Raw genomic sequence first — 18,655 nt, forward strand, 5'->3', positions numbered from 1 at the left:
ATAATTTTGCAATCATGTTGATACGTTTTTTTGTGTTCTTGAACGTAAACTTTTAGCCAACCAATAACGTAGAATTAAATAAGCAGACGATAAATATTTATACTATCAATGTACCTCAAAACTTATCACTTCTGAGTGTTCCCTTTCAGGAGATCGAGTTTCTTATATAGAAAGACTAATATGTGGCTGATTCAGCTGGTTTCCATTGGACAAACAGCTGCCCGGAGTGGAGGCGCCTTTGAGTTGGTGCGGGCCATATAAGTGTCCAGAACTACAGACGGCGGATAGTTGAGCTCTGGACACTCGACGATAAAGATGCACCACGCAACAATGCTCCTGCTGATTCTGGGAAGCGCCTGGAGTCCCTGCCTGGCCTATCTGCCCGATGTAAACATCTTCACCAACTACCGCACCGAGGTGTACAATGGTAAACTATTGTTTAATCCTCGCATAAGTTAAATAAAATTAAGAAGTTGTCAAATTACAGGCATTCCCTCGGAAATTGACACCACACCTTTCGTTCGGATCGGAGACAACTACTACTACATCGAGCCAATGAACAAGGTCAACTGGTTCCAGGCGGCCGGCGCCTGCCGCATGATGAACGCCCACCTGGCCTCCATCGAGGACAAGCCGGAAATGGAGGCGCTGATCAAGTACATGAAGGCCAAAGGGTTCAAGAACAACGACTACTTCTGGATATCGGGCAACGACCTAGGCACCGAGGGCGCCTTCTACTGGATGTCCAACGGCCGCCCAATGACCTACGCCCCCTGGAACGGGCCCAAGCAAATGCCGGACAACTACGGCGGCAACGAGAATTGTGTGCACATGTTCGCCACCCGGGAGATGATCAACGATGCCAACTGCAAGATCCAGATGCTGTACGTCTGCGAGGCGACGGAGCCCAAAACCTTTAAGTTTACCTACATAAAGTGGTAGTAGTCCATGCGCAGGGAATTGGGAGTTAACTTTTGCCTAATAAAAGCTAAAAAAAAACAAGAAAAAAGTATGATGTTAATGATGATTGCCAAAAAACCTAGTTTGTTTGGGTCCAAAAACAGGTAGAAGGATTTCAGACTAAATACCATTATTTAATGCAGTTTTTCAGACGTAACTTGATCAAATCGAGGCGCACAGCTGAAAGACTAACTGTTTTGAGCAGCTAACAACCTAGGCTTCCAATCCCCATCACATTCCGGGAAATTTATTTTTTGATTAAATTTCACATTTTTCACAAGGGGTAACATCGTCTATTTTTGCGAAAATCGGTCAAAAATTAAAGTTTCCGGGTTTAAATGCCAATCGATTGGGAATTTTATTACGAGTTCAACCAGGTATGGCATCCCCTATTCCGACCTTAATTCGCAAAATGATTGCAAAAAAACCTAGTTTGTTTGGGTCCAAAAACAGGTAGAAGGATTTCAGACAAAAATACCATTATTTTTGCAGTTTTTCAGTCGTAACTTGGTCAAATCGAGGCGCACAGCTGAAAGACCAACTGTTTTGAGCAGCTAACAACCTAGGCTTTCGATCCCCATCACAGTCCGGGAAATTTATTTTTTGACTAAATTTCACATTTTTCATAAGGGGTAACATCGTCTATTTTTGCGAAAATCGGTCAAAAATTAAAGTTTCCGTGTTTGAATGCCAATCGATTGGGAATTTAATTACGAGCTCAACGAGGTATGACATTCCATATTCCGACTTTATTTCGCAAAATGATTGCCAAAAAACCTAGTTTGCTTGGGTCAAAAAATAGGTATACGGATTTTAGACAAAAATACCATTATTTAATGCAGTTTTTCAGTCGTAACAGCTGAAAGACCGACTGTTTTGATCAGCTAACAACCTAGGCTTCCGATCCCCATCACATTCCGGGAATTAAAAATGAATTTTCCTAACAAAATTGATCTGCCGTTGCGAGTTTCACGGCTTATTTCTTGAACTTTGGCACCAGGCCAACATAATCCGTAGCAAGTGACTGCTGGGCGCTAACATTTTCTTACTGGAAGGAACCCGTTAGTTTAGTATAAGCGTTAGAGGTGGGCAATCGCTTGATCGGCAACAAAGGCCCTACATATTTTGGAGCGGCACACCTCTAGTTAAGCCTTAAAAACCAATCATTGGCCACCTACGAATTTCCCTGTTCACCTGGTGCTTAAAATTTAAAAATCACTCATTTACTTCAACATATTGAAAGGCTTCGTAACATTTGTTCAGCCAAGGTGCTGGACTTACAGGTCTCAGGCACCAGGCAAACAGAAAACTTAGCAAGTGACAGCTGGTAGTTAAAAGTGAACTTAAATAACTGTTAATTTTCAAAATGTCGGCCCTTTCCATATTTCCCCTCCCCCGCTGACCAATAGAAATTGATTTCCATGGTAAACAACCGTTAGTTGAAAGACCAGCGCAGACTAGAGATGGGCAACCACAGCCGTGTCACGAGTTTGTCACGATATGCAAGAAATAAAATTAAAATCCCATGTATTTGCTTAGGCCGTGACAAAAGTAAGCAATCACGAAGACTTCTACAAGTAAGCCTAGATTAATCTAATCAGCTCACTGTTTATTCACCTGCTAAACGTAGCAATAAAACTATTAATATTAATAGACCCATTAAAAACACGAAACAGTTTTAGTTTTTGCCGGCTTTTATTTGTCGCATCGTTTTGCTTATCGCTTCCGTTTTCTCTTTTCGCTAATTATACAATCAGTTAGGTTTACGATTTTTGCTTACTAAATTGTTACGATTCCGATTCTTACACAGCTATTGAACTCTATCATATACATGTATCGATCGATTCATTTGATTCACTTGAATTGAATTTAGTTGCGTTAAATGTAGTTAATTAAATTTAATTTAATTTATTAATACCCTCTAATATCGCGACGACAAAAAAATGGTTTCGAGTATATGCTTGTGTATATATAACAACAACGGCACACAGGACATATGCGTAATATGGAAGGAAGAGCGAATGCGAATTAGAATAGTTTGGGATTGGATTGGAATCAAAAATCGAAACGATTACGCAAACGAAAACGAGGGGCAATGGATAAGAGCAAAGGACAAAGGACGAGACGCATGGAATCCAGTAAAGAAATGAGTTAGTTTTACAGTTAGTTCTTGGGCTTACTTGCTAGGCTAAGCGAACAGTGATCAATATTGAAAAATCTACGGCATAACCTCAACATTCATAGCGATTATGCGTGAGTTGTGTTTGTGTTGTGGGGTATCTTTGTGTGCTTTCATATGCTCTGGTACACAGTTATGTAGTCTAAGTAGTTTTCGATTTACGATTTACGATTTACGAGTCTTACGTGGCTAGATCGCTAATTCTAAACATTTGTTTCTTCACATTAATCCACAAGTTATGCATATAAATATTGTATATTTATCAATTAGTTAATATTAGTAACTACATACATATAATTCATATAAATATTCAACAGACGAGTGCATAAATTTAATAATTCTTATACCTTTACACTCCCTCGCTCTATAGCTATCTCATTCTCACTTACGGCTCCTTGCCTTCTTTTTTCAACTTTCTATGCTAACTTTACCGTTATGCGTCGTGTCCCTCTCGGTCTGGGTGTCTGTGTTTGTGTGCTTATGCTCCTGTGTGGTGTGGGTGTGTATGTTTGTGATGTGAGTGAGTGAGAAAGTGTGTAAGGTGGGCTTTAAAGCTCAGCTGCAAGCTTGTAGGAGTCTTCGTGCGAAAGGGAGAGAGCACCTTCGGCATTTGCCAACACTGGACATCGCTTTATTCACACTAGGCAACAGAAAAAAAAAAGGTATAGTACCAACCTGATTTCTTCCTAAACACTAAAGATCATAAATGACTGAAAAACCACGTTCTTCGAGGAATACATGTAAAACTTAAATTATTTAGTACTTTTTTTGTTCAAGTCCCGTTTTCACTTTCACTTGTAGTTCACAAAGGAAACTCATCTTTAACTAGGTTTTTAAACACTTCAGGTTCGACATTTCAGATTTAACGCTATGAACTCTTAGCTCATATTTCACGAACAAGCTTAAATGTTATTTTAAAGAGAAAAAAAGCGAAAGTGAAAATCAGTGTATAAGAACCGAAAACAAAAACATTATTTTTTAATTATTAAAATGAATTAATAGGCAAATTTAAAAGTTTTGTGTACATCTTGCTTACAAAACTCCGCTGGAACCCACTAGATTAACGATATAAAAAAGCTTTTACACACAACACAAGAACTAAACATTAAAATATTGCAACATTTGACGTACATCCTAAAACTGTTTTTTCTTGTTTTTGTCATTTACGATCTTGTATGAATCAGAAAAGAAAGTTGTACTCTTAAATAAAAAATGTAAATATTGCTGCCTAGCATTTAAGATCCGAAATGTATCTCTGCGTTCGGGACTCGCGTACAAAACGATTGACAAACATATTCGTAGACTATTTAAGTGATTTTACAATTAGTTCGCTTTTTGTTTCTTGTTTGGTATTTTTGTTTTGCTTTCTTTGTTTTCTCTTACAAATGGAAAGAAGAACAGCCTAAAATGTTATACATGTACAAAGTCTAAATGTTCTTTTCTACTCTTCTGCTAGCTCCTTTTTGACGTGTTTTTTAAAAACCTTTCTCAAAATGGCAGTGCGTTTAGAGGGGGGCGTGGTGGGGTGTCACAGTGGGCGGTAACTAAGTATTTACAGAGCTTTGAGAACTATACAAAACAAATGGCAGGAATCTATGCGAAATGCACAACATTGCATAATCATAAAAATCGGTAAAACGTAAATAAGTTTAAACAAAAGACGCGTTTCTTGTTGTAGGTTTGTTCTTTTTTTTGTCGTTTTTGTGTTGGTTTTTTGTTTGCTTTTGCTTAGAAACACAATTGCCTAAGGTCTGGCAATATGTTTGTACAATTTTAATTGGCTCACTATTCTTTGAGCAGTGTTGTAAAGACTAATAAGCATCAAAATAATAATAGTAAGTAAGGTAATCATAAAAACATTTCAGATATAAAATTAACTTGAAATAATAAAAGTTTTCGGGAGTGGGAGTTACAAGGGAAGAGGAGAAATGGCGCATTATAGTTTCTAGGAAAATGGGAGTTTTAGCTTTTTTATGTTGCTTTTTTTACAATTTGCGCGCATATTCACTTAGTAATATTAGCGTAAGAAATGCGCGCAGGATTTCCGTTTTTTGTTTTTTTTTTGGGTGGGGGGGCATGGAGGGCGAATTTATAGTTTACAAAATATTTGCTTAAAACGTAGAGCATTTTCGAAACTACATGGTACTTTACAATTTATAATGCGCGTGATGATAGGGGTAAAACGGGGATGGGAAGATGTGGAGCTCTAGAGATATTTAGAAACATATGTTTGCGGACCTTATGTTAGCAGCTAATTTCATACTTCAGTTTATCGCTCTTTTAAACCATTACAATCTAATTATGAGTTTACATTTATATTTATACCGTTTTTATCTAATATATATCTATATATATTCTTTTTTTTGCTTTCATGTTTATTTTAGAAACAAAATGAAATACATTTAGCGAAATCAGAGGCAAAGTTCCTAATACTAAGCTTAGTAGGTTTTCTTCGCTCCTCTAATTTAAGCGAGACAGCAATGTAAAATAAAGTCTAAACATTAGTTTGTTGGGCTTATGAAGTAGCAGGGAGCAGGGAGAAAGGGAAGTTGGGGGAGCAGGGTCGGGGTATTAATTAGAAAAATGCAGCATAGTTTGCAGTTAAACCTGAGAAAGAAATATAATCCATAAATATTGCTAACTTTTAACTATCTCTTTCTCTCTCACACATTCACATTCAGTATCACTTCCTATATCCTAATCCTATCGCTCATCCCGCTCGTTCTGCTGCTGATCCTGCCCGGATCGCGAGGAGCTGGAGCTGCTGCTGGCGATGGATGATTCTGAGGATATGGAAATGATTGATATGGCCGACGACGAGTTCACCAGCGTTCCCCGCAGCGGCGGCAGTCTACTGTTGTTGTTGTTGCTGCCGCTGGTGCTGCTACTGTTGCTGCTGTTGCTGCTGCTGTTCGACGCATTGCCGGCACTGATGGTCGGCGATCCGCCCACCGATTTCTGGTAGCGATTGCCGCCGCCCAACCGTAGATGCTGCGGCCGCTGCTGGTGATGCTGCTGCTGGTGGTGATGCTGCTGCCGGTGACTATGGTTGCTATGGTTGCTATGGCTGTGATGGTGCTGCTGGTGATAGTTGGAGGAGGAGGAGTTAGAGTTGGACTTGCTCAGCTGCTGCTGCATCGGCGGTGGCACGTAGTACTGCTGGTGGTAGTAGCCGTTGGAATTGTGGTTGCCCCGCTGGTTGTAGTTGCGTCCACCACTGCCGTCTCCGCCTGCCCTGCCCGAGGAGCCCGATCCGGAGCCACTGCCATGACCACCTCCTCCGGTGGAGGCACTAACTCCGGAAGTCTCTTGGTGATGCTGCTGCGGTTGATCCTCCAGCTCTGGGTCCATCTCCTGGCCAGCGATGTGAACGATTTCCGGCTGTTTTGGTGGTGAAGAGGTTATACATGTGTTCATGCTGCTGCTGTTGCTTCTAGTCATGCTGGCTGCAGTTGCTCCCAAGGTCTTTGGATGAAATTTTGTTTGCACTTTCGGTTTCAAATATAACCGGGACTCAACTGCGGCCAGCATGGGAGCATAGCCGACTACCTGATGCCTGGGCATTAGGCAGCCGGCCACCACCAATCATCATGTGTCAAGGCGGGGGATTGTGTGCATTACCGACGAGCCCGTGGATGAGCTGCTGTTTCCGTTTCCGCTTCCACTACCGCCGTTGCCCGTCCCATTGCCATTGCCGTTGCCGCTCCAACTGCTCGACGAGGGCATGCCCACGGCGAGCAACGGCAGCGGCATGGACATGGAGACTAGGCCATTCGGCGGCGACAGCGTGATGTCGATGATCTCCGTAGCACCCGACGTCGTCTCGACAACATCGCAGTCTTTGCTGTCCTCGGAGTCATTTCCCGACGAGGTGCTGCCACGTCTGTGACGCGACTGCGATTGGTTCTGCGACTGCTGCTGCTGCGCATGGGAATGGCTCGACGCATTCTGTTGCTGTTGCTGCTGCTGTTGGGCTCCGCCGGCTGACACGCCCACGCCCACCACCGCCGCCGTCGTCGTCGTTGTCGCTGCAGAAGCGACGGTCCCGGTCACATACGGCTGGCCGCCAACCAGATGGCCACCGGGATGCGCGTGCCCGTGACTATGGCTGTGCGCATGGCTGTGTCCATGAGCGGTGGGCACCTGCACCGGATGGTGGTACAGCTGCTGGACAACGGCGCCCGAGGGCATGATCACATATTTGGGCGCCCCATTCGAGGCGGCGTACGCAGTGGGAGCGGCAGTGGGCAGCGGCGAGATGCGGTCCACCACCACCAGGTGCTCGAAGTTCTCGCGGATCCATTCGCGGTAGTCGATTACGTCGTCGGTGATGTGGATGATTCGACCTGCGTGGGAGAACAAAGAAAACCATTACAAATCCAGAGCAATTGGCACGAACTCGTGTGCATTCAATAATATGGTTATCACCGATGCTGTTCAATGTGTCAGCAGTAAAATTTGCTTCGCTAGTAGTTGCTTTCGACATCGTCGCAGTCACCTTAACTATAAAATGCTGTGTTTCTAGTTTTCACTTAAATTCTAAGTTTTTTTTTGTGCCCTAATTCTGCTATGTACCACTCCCAATGAACAGTACTCTTAAATAGACTAAAAGGTTTTTAACACAGAAGTAGAATGAATAGAAAAGTGTGTGCTGCCCATTGAAAAAATAAAATAGGGGAACACCAGAATATATATAGCACATGCAAGCAATTTATAAGGTGTTCCAATTGTCTCAAACTATGCAGTATATTCAATATATTAATCAGCAAACAGTATGAAACCCCCGATTACGAGTCATAACAGTTGCATCCCAATCTGTTTTTTCAAGGTATACACGTTTGACGGTAACAATCACTTACCCAGTATGGAATCCACGCGTGGATCGATGCCGAGGAGGTTAAGCGGACTAACGGCGAGGGCGAGTACGCGGTACGCGCATTTAAAAGCCTGTTGGACTTGGAAGACACCGTAGCTGCTACGTCCGATGTCGTTGCCCGGCGTCAGCGGATCCTCGATACACAAAAGCGACGGCCGATGCCCGTCGACCATGTCGCGCTGCAGCTCATCCTTGGGCATGTAACGACCACCGTTCTTTATGGAGATTCCGATCTTCATGTAGTTAAACCGACGGCCGTAAAGCTCGAAGAACTCTAGGAGCAGCACCCCCAGATTGGCTGTGTCGTGGTAGATGCCCCGCGGATGCATCTGCAGAAAGCTGATGCACATGAGGATCAGCGAGTAGGAGGAGATGCCGCCCGTGAACACCTCGTTGAGATCGCGGAGCAGTAGGAACTGCTTGAGCACTAGCACAAGCTTCCCCAACACTGGATAGTCACGCTTAAACTTCTTAATAAGCTCTGCCGACTGCACGCCGCTCTGCATGTTGAACGATATGTCTACCTTCACCTGCGTTTCCCGGTCCGTCAGCTTGATAATGGGCACGGATGCCTTGTCCAGTACACGCACAGTGCAAGCCTCGGCGATGCCGCGGCTCACCAACTCGAATTCCAGCGTGCGCAGGGGCAGTTTCTCCCACAAACCTGAAGTATACCGAAAATAATAGGATGAGATACAACTTAAAACAGATCGATTCGAAAACATTTTCTCAAGGGAGCCACTTAAATGTAGTTTCTTAACTTACCTAGCACAACGAGATCAATGTCAGAGGTGGGCAAAAATAGGCCGGTACGGAAGGAACCAAAGATCTCGACCACCGCCTGTGGCCAGATGGAATGGACAACGGCCTCGATGCGCTTGACCACCTCGTTGCGGATGGCGTGTTCGCAGGGCGTGGGTAGGACGTATTGGTAGAAGTGCTCAATCTCCTCGTGCAGCCCGATAACGCCCTCGCCATAGGGATAGTCTTGTTTGCGCCACGGCTCGCCCTTGTACTTTGCGATCATCTCCATGTGGTTGTTCATATAGTAATGGGCGCCGCCAGCCTTGTTTTCCGGGCGTTTCTTGCGCGACGGATTGTAGTAGATGCTGTTCGTGCGGCTGGCGGGCGTGGTCGTTGTCTGTGGCGGGTTGTTGCTGGTGTCGCTCATACTGGTGGCTGGACCAGTCGTGGTCGCGGCTGAGCCTGCCGCTGTGGTGGCCGGGCTATTGGTGCCGGTTCCTCCTGCTCCTGCTGTTCCACCTCCTGTTACGGGTCCGTTGGTTGAACTGCTGTTCGCGGGTGAGTTATTGTCCCGATTTGTGGTGGAATCAGCCGACGAGCTGGTGGTGCTGCCGCTGTTGTTATTGCTGCTGGTGCCGCTGGTGGTGATGTTGCTGCTGTGACGCTGCGTGGTCCCGTTGAGTTGCTGCTGCTGCTGCAGGACCTCCAGCGAATCCGCTCGGAAGTTGAGCACCCGGTTTAGCGAGCTGTTGGGTCGCGATAAGTAGGGTTTGCCCGTTGAATTGTTACCAATATTGTTGGTCGAGTTACTGCTGTTGTTACCACTGCTGTTGTTGCTGCTGCTGCTAATGCTGCCGTTGGTCGTCGTCGCCTGCTGTAGCTGTTGATCAAGCAATGCGCCCATCTCCTGGGCATTCGTCTCCCAAATCTTTAACCATGTGCGCAGCGATGGTCCCTCCTGTTCCTTCTGAAACCAGCCAACAAATGGATCCATTCAAGACGGTTTCACACGGCTGTTGGCTGGGCGGGAAACGAGAGGGGCGCGTCTCTCTTTCGCTTCGTCCTTCCTTCTATGTCCACTGCGTCCTTGTGTACAATATATAGATTTTCCTCTATATCCTATATATAGATCCGATCAGATCTGTGGGCTGTGTGTTCCACAGGGGAAGCGAGTTGTCGTCTCCTTCTAGCTGGGACTTTACACCTCTTCTAGTTTCTCAGCATTCGAGAGCTGCAAAAAAAGTTGCAAAAATATGTTTTAATTCGATTTAGTCTTAATTGGTAACTCTCACTACTAAAGCTGAAGACACACCTGGAGAGTTTGTTGATTCTTAAACAATACACTTCAGTATTCATTGCTCTGGTCTTTGACACTAGTCAAGTATTTAATTACTGTCAGTTTAATTCATATTCAATTTAGTTCTTTGGTGTTTTCCATTATAATTAGGTACTGACAGTCCTAAATAATAAAATGAGATTAACATAAGCCAAATGTAACCCTAAGTTTTAATAATTGTTTATGTTAGAACTAAGTAATTACAAGATTATGTGAAAGTAGAAACTATTAAAAATTTGCATTTCCTATGTAATTGTAAAGGGAATTCAATTGATACCATTTTTAATACAATTTTTGTGATTTTAACGAAATGACTATATTTTATTTATATGAGGTCTCCTCGAAGATGAAATACCCTACTTTCTTTAAACTGCTAGAAAAAACCTTGGTATTTAAATAAAAATCTATTAAACATTTCAAAATTTTAGCCAACGTGATCTTCCATATATGGCAATTTTATTTACTTATTCCACCGTCTAATACGAATTGCGCGACATTTATTGTTTATGGTAATCCTCCGGAAAGATCAATAAAGCACGGCCTGTACATGTTTGTAATTGGATAAATCTCCTCAATGGCAACCCACTGCCACTGATACCGATACCAAAAAACCGATTTCGATATATAGGTTAAACTTGGGAGATAAATAAACAAAGGAAAGGAGACAGAGAAAGAGAATGGAGAGGGGAAAGAGGAAAATAACATTAAATAGTGTTTGTTGTTTTTGGACTGCCACTCTCCAAAAAGGCGTTTGCATGCATTTCGCTCGAATGGAAAGCGTAAAAGGCCAACTATTAAATTATGCGCTCTTTTCTACAAATAGAAATGCCCCGCTCGCCCCTCTCTCCCACATCTTTCTCCTCCTCTCTCCTCACCGTCTTTCTCCTTTTTGCAACCAATTGCAGCTGAAGCGTTTAAAGGCGCCAGGCGAAAATTGTTTTTCAGAGCGCAAAAAATAACACTGGCAAGAAAAGAAAAACCAAAATGGGCCACAACAAAAAGGTTTTTCACATACAAAAAGCAAATATATAAAAAGAAGAAAAAGCGCTCACGAGACTCTAAGGCCCGCAAATAAATGACTTCCAAAGTGATATTATATCTCTCACCAATACACTGATGCCTACTCTAGTTTTGTGCACTGTGCGTGTGTGTGTGCAAGGGCGTACAGGTGGCCGTAGTATGGGGGTGGGAGTGGGACAGCACACATGCACATGTACCGAAAGGCGGCTTCGATTATGCAAAAAAAAAAAGGAAAGAAAACCAAAAATAGACAACGAAAATAAAGTGAAGTCCAGGCAAAGCAATGCCAAATGCACACACTGACAAACTACACATTTTACCCGATCCGATCTTCATTTGTTGGCTGAATTATCCTTAAAAATTAAGTTGCATTTGGCAGAGGAAAACTCCCGCACACACACACACTCATGCAAGCAGGCCAGCGCGCACATGTACTTGTACATTTTAGGCAAATTAACACTTTCTTAATGCTGGTCAGTGTTGGTTAACGACCTAAGGTGGGCCACACAGAGAGGGCGTGAGGTGATAATAAAGGCGGAAAGAGAGGGAGCGCGTGCTTTTTTATTGTTTTAACCGGCAAAACTATGCTGGGCTTAATTTAGGCTGATTAATTAATTGCAGCTGCTATCGATAGGCCAATAGGGTTGCCACCTGGCTGCGGAAGACTGCTTTACAGCACTGGCCGCGGCAAATGTAAACATTTAATTTATGCAACCGCTGCAGTAATTAAGCGAAAATCAATTAAGCAGACTACTTCAGTCGCCTGCTCCCTTTCTCGCACGCACACACGTGCGTATCTGGCCCGCTCTACACATGACTTCTCGCGTAATTCCGTTGGAATTTTTCACACACAATTATTTTTTCATTCTTTTCTATTTTATTTTTTTGGCCGTTTTACCTTGACGAGTTTTGTTCTCGTTGCGATTGCGTTGTATTTCAAGTTTATCACACATACGTATACGCACGCACACACGCGCACGAAACGTGCACAAAATACACATGTTGGTCATAAAAAAAAAGCTAAATTATAGTATGACAGTTGGTTTTTTTGCAGCTCAAAACCCGCCCAAAACTTAATGGAAAATTACAGTTGTTGTCGGCGTCGCTGATGCTTCTTCTGCTCTTTATCACACACGCTCTCTCTCTCTGTCGCTCTCTCCCTCCTCGCTATATATCCTTATAAGCACTAACAATTTTTGCTTCTCGCTCACTTTCATTGCGCTCCCGCTGGCGCTCTCTCTTTCGCTCCTTGCCTCTATGCCTTTTTATGCACACCACACACACACACTCTCGATGGCAGCGAGACACTCGCACACACGCACACGACTGGTTCTTTCGAGAATCGAGTTATTACCGAAATGTATCAAGTGCAATAATTGCGCCTCGCAGTGCAAGTTTGCATTTCCTGTGCAGATCGCAGGCCTCAACCGCGTGCGATTGTCCCTCGCCCTTTTGCAGCGCTCCCTGTCAATTTCAGTTAATTTAAAAACGACAGCAAAATTGCAATTTGTGTGCGAACACGCGACTACTAGAGGTGGAGAAACATCGATGCTTTTCAAACATCGGTAACATCGATGATTGGCAGGGCGCTATCGATATTTTTTAACTTTTATTTATTTCCGTTAACTATTATTTTGGAGGGACGGCAAATAAAAGTTGAGTTCAAAATAGAGGTGGAGCAACTGGTGTGGGAAATGTTTTCGATGATTTAAAAAACATCGGTGAAATATCGATGTTTTAAATAAAAAACCTTATTTGTTGCTTTTAAGCAAGTTACAAAAATTCTAAAAACCAAAAATTAACTTACTCCAAGGGATTAAATTGTTCTAAGAGAGTAGCTTCTTCTTAGAGATCAGCTTAGTAAAAACATTTTTCATTAGTCTTGTGCGAGAATCCAACAGGATCTGACCAGCCTCATTGAAGTACCTCTAAGGAAGTCGCTTCAAAGTAACCTTTTTAAGGGGCTTGTAAGCTTTTAAGTATCTGCACTCGCCTAAAACAAAGGTTTACATCTCAAAAATTTAGTGGGTTGTAGATAATAGGTATTTAACATCGATATTTCTGTACAAAATTTCAAAACATCGATATTTTATCCTATCAGCTACCAGTGTGACCGTTGAGCAATAGAGCGGGAACGGCTACTGTTGGTGGGTCGAGTCTATCGATACATGGGCGACGATAATACTTGTCGTTGGTGGGTGTTCTTGCTAAATGAAAAGGGGGCGATAGTATCGTAATTCAATTTTAATATTATTTTTAAAAATTGGACAAATTATTTTCCTTAAAACTCGGTTAAAAGGAATATCCTTTAGTTTAGCTGATGCTGGAAACAAATCATGGGAATAAATTTTTAATACGTCCGACAATAAATTTGAACCGGCGTACAGTTACTTTGCCCCGGTCAGCTGGTCATCACTGATTCATCATCCCTGTTTGTGTTTTTGCTTTGCCAAGATGAACGATGAAACATCGCAAAATTCGGAGGAAACTGTACAGCGTCTGTATTAGTCTTATTAATATTTGTACCATGAAGGAGGAGTCAGAGCCGTACGAGAAAAGGATTCGCATCGACAACGTGCAAAGCCTGGGCACTGAAAATGATTTGTTGATTGCCAAGATATGTGGTATGTTGACAATAATTGAATATTCATCAGCACCTGTAACACCGAAATCCTTTTAGACCTCCAGACAGAAGTTTTAGCCCAGCGCGCAGAGATCAGGCAATTGACGAAGGCCATAACGACGCTGACGACTTTTGTGAAGCAGTCTATGAGATCGATCAAAACTAATAATGTGACGCAAAATTGCGACGACGATTTCCCAATTAATTCTGAGGAGGAGCTACTCGAAGTGGATGGGAAGATAAGCCGGGACCCCACCAGCTATGTGGGTTTTCAATCCATGCCCTGAAACAAAAATATATTTTCATATTAACTTATTTTTAGGTCCATGCCATGAAAAAACTGTTGAGCCAGGGAAGGACGAGCCGCTCTATTAGACTAATTTTTTGCGACGACATCATTTTAAACTATAATATTGACGGAGCGAAGGATAAGAAAAGACTGAAAGATTTTGCTCACTTGTTTCGTGCGCTGATGGGTACGTTTTTAAGCCTGGTTTACAATATTATTTAACAACCGATCCTTTTGCAGATGCCATCAGTCAAATTGAGAAGTCACTGCCCGCCGAAAGAGTTCTATCCAAAGCGCTGAGATGCGTTAAAAACTGCGCAGCGAAACATAAGGGCAAGAGCGGTGGCGAGGATCCTTTGGGCTTTTTAAATATAGATATGGCATAATTAGTTAACATAAATGGTACAACTACTTGTAACCTTTGATGAATCATTGGGGAAGCGGCGAAAGCTGGCAAATCATAAACTCTTTAATATTTAGCAGTAGGGTTAAATAATAAAGGTCTTATGACATCGAGCACTGTGCATATGCTATAAAAAATGCGTAGTTAAATATAATTTTACAAGAAATTTATTAATAAATATCGGTTCTATCGGAAGGCCATCGCTAGCCGCTAGCGGCGGTTGGAACTAAACTATCGTTGTGATGTCATCCCTAAGTTGCGGATCATATTATAGCTTCAATTTTATTTTCGTTAGAAGAGCTGCCCACAGGTGGGAGACGTTACTCCATTCGCCACTGGCTGCATCGTGGAACGGGAAAGGAAACCATGGCGCTGGCCATCAAGAAGCGCTTCGGCTCCTACGCAGAAACGGTGGAAGGGGCGCCGGCGGTAAAGAAGCTGCGTCTGCAAACACTAGCCGCCGATTCGAAGGCCGGGAAAGCCGGAAAAGCGGGAAATGCGGAGCGCAAGCTGACGGCACTCAGCCAACTGGACGTGTATGTGGGGAATCTGCTGCCGTCGGCCCTGCCCCCTGGGCCACCGACTGCTCCCCCGGCCGCCACGCCTTCCGGCGCCGCCGTCCTTGGGAATCTGCCCGCAGCGACAGGAGGTCCCACCACCCAACTGGCGGCCGGGAATAGCAGGGAGCTCCTCGAGCTCCTGGTCAAAATCACCGACGAGATATCCTACGAAGACGTGGAACTGGCCGAGCTAAAGGAGGTGGCCAACAAGATCTTCCAGCTGTATCAGCTGCAGGAGCGCGACAGCGACACCTCCATCCGGGTGAAGCTGCTCGAGCTACTGTCCGGACTCGGCTGTGAGTGTGCCACCGAGCAGGCGGTGACCATGATCATCGACTACTTCATCTTCCTTCTGAGGAAGGAGGTCTCCCAAAAGGTGCTTGCCCAGGGCATGATGTGCCTCTTCCGGATCGGGGAGCGCCGGAAGCATCTGGTACCCATCTCGTACAACACCCAGGTGGCCCATTTGGCCAAGGAGCAGCTGCGCTCCGGCTCCACGCACACGCAGAAGAACGCTATGCTGGTCATCGGTCGGTTCGCCACCAAAATGGAGGGCGAGCGGCACTACGTGTGGAAGCTAGCCTTTTACATTGACTCGCAGGACTCGGGCGTTCGGGCACAGGCTCTGCACGCCCTCCTAACCCTCGGCGAGCGGGGATCCCAGCTGCCTGCGGTGCTCTACAAGCGTGCCGTTGAGGCCATGAAGGATGACTACGAGTGCGTGCGCAAGGAGGCCCTGCGCCTGGTCTTCATGCTGGGCAACCGGCATCCGGACTACATTATACCCTCGGACCGCCAGCAGGAGGAGCTGCGCATGATAGACGCCGCCTTCAGCAAGGTGTGCGAGGCCCTGTGCGATCTCTCGCTGCAGATTCGCGTGCTCGCTGCGGAACTGCTGGGAGGGATGACGGCCGTCAGCAGGGAGTTCCTGCACCAAACGCTGGACAAGAAGCTGATGAGCAATCTGCGACGCAAGCGAACGGCGCACGAGCGGGGTGCCCGCCTGGTGACCAGCGGCGAGTGGTCGTCTGGCAAGCGGTGGGCGGACGATGCGCCGCAGGAGCACCTGGACGCCCGGAGCATCTCGATCATAGCCAGCGGAGCCTGTGGCGCCCTCATACATGGCCTGGAGGATGAGTTCCTCGAGGTACGCACAGCGGCCGTTGCCTCCATGTGCAAGCTGGCCCTCTCCCGGCCGGATTTCGCGGTGACCAGCCTCGACTTCCTCGTGGACATGTTCAACGACGAGATCGAGGACGTGCGGCTGAAGGCCATCTACAGCCTGACGGCCATTGCCAGGCACATAGTGCTGCGCGAGGATCAGCTGGAGATAATGCTCGGCTCGCTCGAGGACTACTCGGTGGACGTGCGCGAAGGACTTCATCTCATGCTTGGTGCCTGCCGGGTGTCTACACAAACGTGCCTGCTTATGGTGGTGCAGAAGCTGCTGGATGTGCTGGCCAAGTACCCGCAGGATCGGCACTCTACGTACGCCTGCATGCGCAAGATTGGCCAGAAGCATCCGCACCTGGTGATGGCCGTGGCCGTTCATTTGCTGTACGTGCATCCCTTCTTCGAGACGCCCGAACGGGATGTCGAGGATCCGGCCTACCTGTGCGTTCTAATACTCGTTTTCAATGCGGCGGAACACTTGGTGCCCATCATCAGTCTGCTTCCCACGGCCACCCATCGGCACTACGCCTATCTGAGGGACTCGATGCCGAATCTGGTGCCCCAGCTACCCATCGAGGGGGCGTCCTCGGCGAGTGCCACACACAGAATCGATTCGGCCCTGCGACAAGCGGGCAGCTCGGCGGAGTACCTGCAGATGATCCTTAGCCACATCGAGGAGATCTTCACCATGGCTGACGAGCGTGTCGAGCTGCTTCAGACGGCCCAATCCAATCTGCAGGTGGCTACGGAACCTCACGGGGTTTACTTTTACTTACAAATAACTTGAACTTCTATGTTTTTAGCGCCTGGGAGCCATCGATGCGGGAATGTACGGCACATCGAACTTTCTGGAGACCTTCCTGGCGGCCCAAATTCAGATCGAACAGATGCAGCGCTGCGCCAGCACGCAGCGGAGCCGGGTGCCGCTGAAGGAATCCCTGGCGGCACTTATCCGCAACTGCCTCAAGTTGCAGCACACGTTCTCCGGCCTCAACTACGGCGATATCCTGCAGGTGAAGCAGCTGCGATTGAGGGCCTGCGCCCTGCACTTGGTCCTGGTGGTCAGGGATCGCTCGCAGAGTGCTTTGGGTCCCTGCCAGATGCTATTGCAAACCGCCGGTGATATCAGTGAGTTCATCAAGGCGAATACAAAGGACGAGGAGGATAAGCCGCCGGTGGGAGTCTTGCCATTGCTGGAGACCGAGCACTGCAAAAAGGAGCCGGCACGAAGAGATGCCCAGCCGGATAGCTTCACCCGCCAGTTGCTAAGCAAACTGGATGGCATATCGGATCCAAAACCGGGTCGCGTCTTCCGCGAGATTCTGCCGTTGGTCCAGCAGGCTCCGCCGCTGGCATTGCCACCCGCCAATGAGAAAATACGCCGCTGTGTGGCCAACATCCTGGAGCCGTGTCCGCTGCAATCGCAGGATAATGTGATCAAGGTTACCGCTGGCCTAATAGCAGCCGTGCCCTTTGTGGCCGAGATCGATAATCTCCTAGAGTCGCAGAAGGCGGACATGAGGATCAAGATCAAGTACCCGGACCAGCACGTGCACACGGTGGTGCCGAAGCGAAGTGACTTCAAGCCCATCATGACGGAGCAGGGAGAGCACGAGACGAATGTGCGCCTGCGCACCACCATTCTGCTGTCGCACAGCGTTTGGACGGAGTCCTCGCTGGTGGAGATTCAACTGTGCCTGGCCGTTCGTCCCGGCAGCGAACTGGAGCTGTGTAAGCCGGCCAAGGTGTTGTTCGCACCCAAGCCAGTCAGGCGGGGCATTTAGCCTGACTTCCCGGGGGATGGGTTAGATGGAGTGGCTGTAGGTCCGGATCTAGAGGCGGAACTGGTTGATGGGATCGTGGGTGAACGGCGCCGGCGGCGGAGGAGCGTATTGAAAAGCTGACAAGGCCACACAGCCGCTGGAGCAGCAGGAAAATCGGTTTGCCTAGCAACTGTTGGTTAGAGGAATAAGATAACAGTTGGGTAGCATATGTATTTCTTAAATGCAATTAACATATTGTTTGAGCATAAATTGTATAGGATATATAATATAAATTTTTTCAGTTCAAATAACAAATTATGTATAAAACAAGAGAAAATACCTCATTTGCTCGTTGAGAAAATGGTCAAAATGCTTGATTTCTAAATTTCAGAAACCAGGCGAACATAAACGCTTAGTAGGTGTAAAACGAACAGCTGATTATCTTAATTCAAGCTTACCTAGAGATGCTCCCGTGATTTGTTCCTTTTGGCACGGCCTAAGCAAATACAAAGGACTTAACTGTTACTTTGTGCATATCGTGACAATCTCGTGACAAGATCGTGACAAGCTGGTGACACGGCCATGGTTGCTCATCTCTGGTCTGCGTTTGGCTCACAACTAACGGTTCTTTCCCATGGAGATCAACTCCTATTGGTCAGTGGGAGGAGGGGAAATATAGAAAGGGCCGCCATATTGAAATTGAACAGTTATTTAAGTTCAATTCTAGCT

General features: G+C 45.9%; 4 protein-coding genes across 7 annotated transcripts; 3 read left to right on the forward strand and 1 right to left on the reverse strand.

The window, feature by feature from the left end:
* Nucleotides 1–37: 37 nt before the first annotated feature.
* On the forward strand, nt 38–1,006 carry LOC108015083 (C-type lectin 37Da). The gene is made up of 2 exons (XM_017081323.4): nt 38–427; nt 488–1,006. The coding sequence occupies exons 1-2, from the start codon at nt 316–318 to the stop codon at nt 940–942; spliced, it is 567 nt and encodes a 188-aa protein (XP_016936812.2). The 5' UTR covers nt 38–315; the 3' UTR covers nt 943–1,006.
* Nucleotides 1,007–2,636: 1,630 nt separating this feature from the next.
* Nucleotides 2,637–12,658, reverse strand: Trf4-1 (Topoisomerase related function 4-1). Of its 4 annotated transcripts, XM_017081640.4 has the most exons (6): nt 12,470–12,658; nt 8,781–9,990; nt 7,999–8,679; nt 6,761–7,485; nt 5,807–6,520; nt 2,637–5,746 (listed from the first exon to the last, which is right to left on the reverse strand). In XM_017081640.4, exons 2-5 carry the CDS (start codon nt 9,751–9,753, stop codon nt 5,843–5,845), a joined length of 3,057 nt encoding a protein of 1,018 aa, XP_016937129.2. In that variant the 5' UTR covers nt 9,754–9,990; nt 12,470–12,658; the 3' UTR covers nt 2,637–5,746; nt 5,807–5,842. The 4 variants fall into 4 exon arrangements, with proteins under 4 accessions (XP_016937129.2, XP_016937128.2, XP_016937130.2 ...); XM_017081639.4 differs by having other exon boundaries at nt 2,637–6,520; XM_017081641.4 differs by lacking the exon at nt 12,470–12,658 and adding an exon at nt 11,436–11,561 and having other exon boundaries at nt 2,637–6,520.
* A 799-nt stretch (nt 12,659–13,457) lies between these two features.
* LOC108015060 (uncharacterized) lies at nt 13,458–14,543 on the forward strand. The gene is made up of 4 exons (XM_017081300.4): nt 13,458–13,739; nt 13,796–14,001; nt 14,061–14,214; nt 14,268–14,543. The coding sequence occupies exons 1-4, from the start codon at nt 13,577–13,579 to the stop codon at nt 14,411–14,413; spliced, it is 669 nt and encodes a 222-aa protein (XP_016936789.2). The 5' UTR covers nt 13,458–13,576; the 3' UTR covers nt 14,414–14,543.
* Nucleotides 14,544–14,660: 117 nt separating this feature from the next.
* IntS4 (integrator complex subunit 4) lies at nt 14,661–18,241 on the forward strand. Its single transcript, XM_017081765.4, has 2 exons — nt 14,661–16,902; nt 16,967–18,241. Exons 1-2 carry the CDS (start codon nt 14,797–14,799, stop codon nt 17,945–17,947), a joined length of 3,087 nt encoding a protein of 1,028 aa, XP_016937254.3. The 5' UTR covers nt 14,661–14,796; the 3' UTR covers nt 17,948–18,241.
* The last annotated feature ends 414 nt before the right edge of the window (nt 18,242–18,655 follow it).

This window comes from Drosophila suzukii, chromosome X, assembly GCF_043229965.1.
Source record: "Drosophila suzukii chromosome X, CBGP_Dsuzu_IsoJpt1.0, whole genome shotgun sequence".
Lineage (NCBI taxonomy): Eukaryota > Metazoa > Arthropoda > Insecta > Diptera > Drosophilidae > Drosophila > Drosophila suzukii.

What these genes read in the sequence shown, in the direction of transcription:
- Trf4-1 (XM_017081640.4), bottom strand. Translation starts at nt 9,753, where the DNA reads ATGGATCCATTTGTTGGCTGGTTTCAGAAGGAACAGGAGGGACCATCG. An exon ending in CATTGATCTCGTTGTGCTAG is followed by an intron (nt 8,680 to 8,780) that starts GTAAGTTAAGAA and finishes GGTATACTTCAG; the next exon opens with GTTTGTGGGAGAAACTGCCC. An exon ending in ACGCGTGGATTCCATACTGG is followed by an intron (nt 7,486 to 7,998) that starts GTAAGTGATTGT and finishes TCTCCCACGCAG; the next exon opens with GTCGAATCATCCACATCACC.
- LOC108015083 (XM_017081323.4), top strand. Translation starts at nt 316, where the DNA reads ATGCACCACGCAACAATGCTCCTGCTGATTCTGGGAAGCGCCTGGAGT. An exon ending in CCGCACCGAGGTGTACAATG is followed by an intron (nt 428 to 487) that starts GTAAACTATTGT and finishes GTCAAATTACAG; the next exon opens with GCATTCCCTCGGAAATTGAC.
- IntS4 (XM_017081765.4), top strand. Translation starts at nt 14,797, where the DNA reads ATGGCGCTGGCCATCAAGAAGCGCTTCGGCTCCTACGCAGAAACGGTG. An exon ending in CGGCCCAATCCAATCTGCAG is followed by an intron (nt 16,903 to 16,966) that starts GTGGCTACGGAA and finishes CTATGTTTTTAG; the next exon opens with CGCCTGGGAGCCATCGATGC.
- LOC108015060 (XM_017081300.4), top strand. Translation starts at nt 13,577, where the DNA reads ATGAAACATCGCAAAATTCGGAGGAAACTGTACAGCGTCTGTATTAGT. An exon ending in GTTGATTGCCAAGATATGTG is followed by an intron (nt 13,740 to 13,795) that starts GTATGTTGACAA and finishes AAATCCTTTTAG; the next exon opens with ACCTCCAGACAGAAGTTTTA. An exon ending in CTTGTTTCGTGCGCTGATGG is followed by an intron (nt 14,215 to 14,267) that starts GTACGTTTTTAA and finishes ATCCTTTTGCAG; the next exon opens with ATGCCATCAGTCAAATTGAG.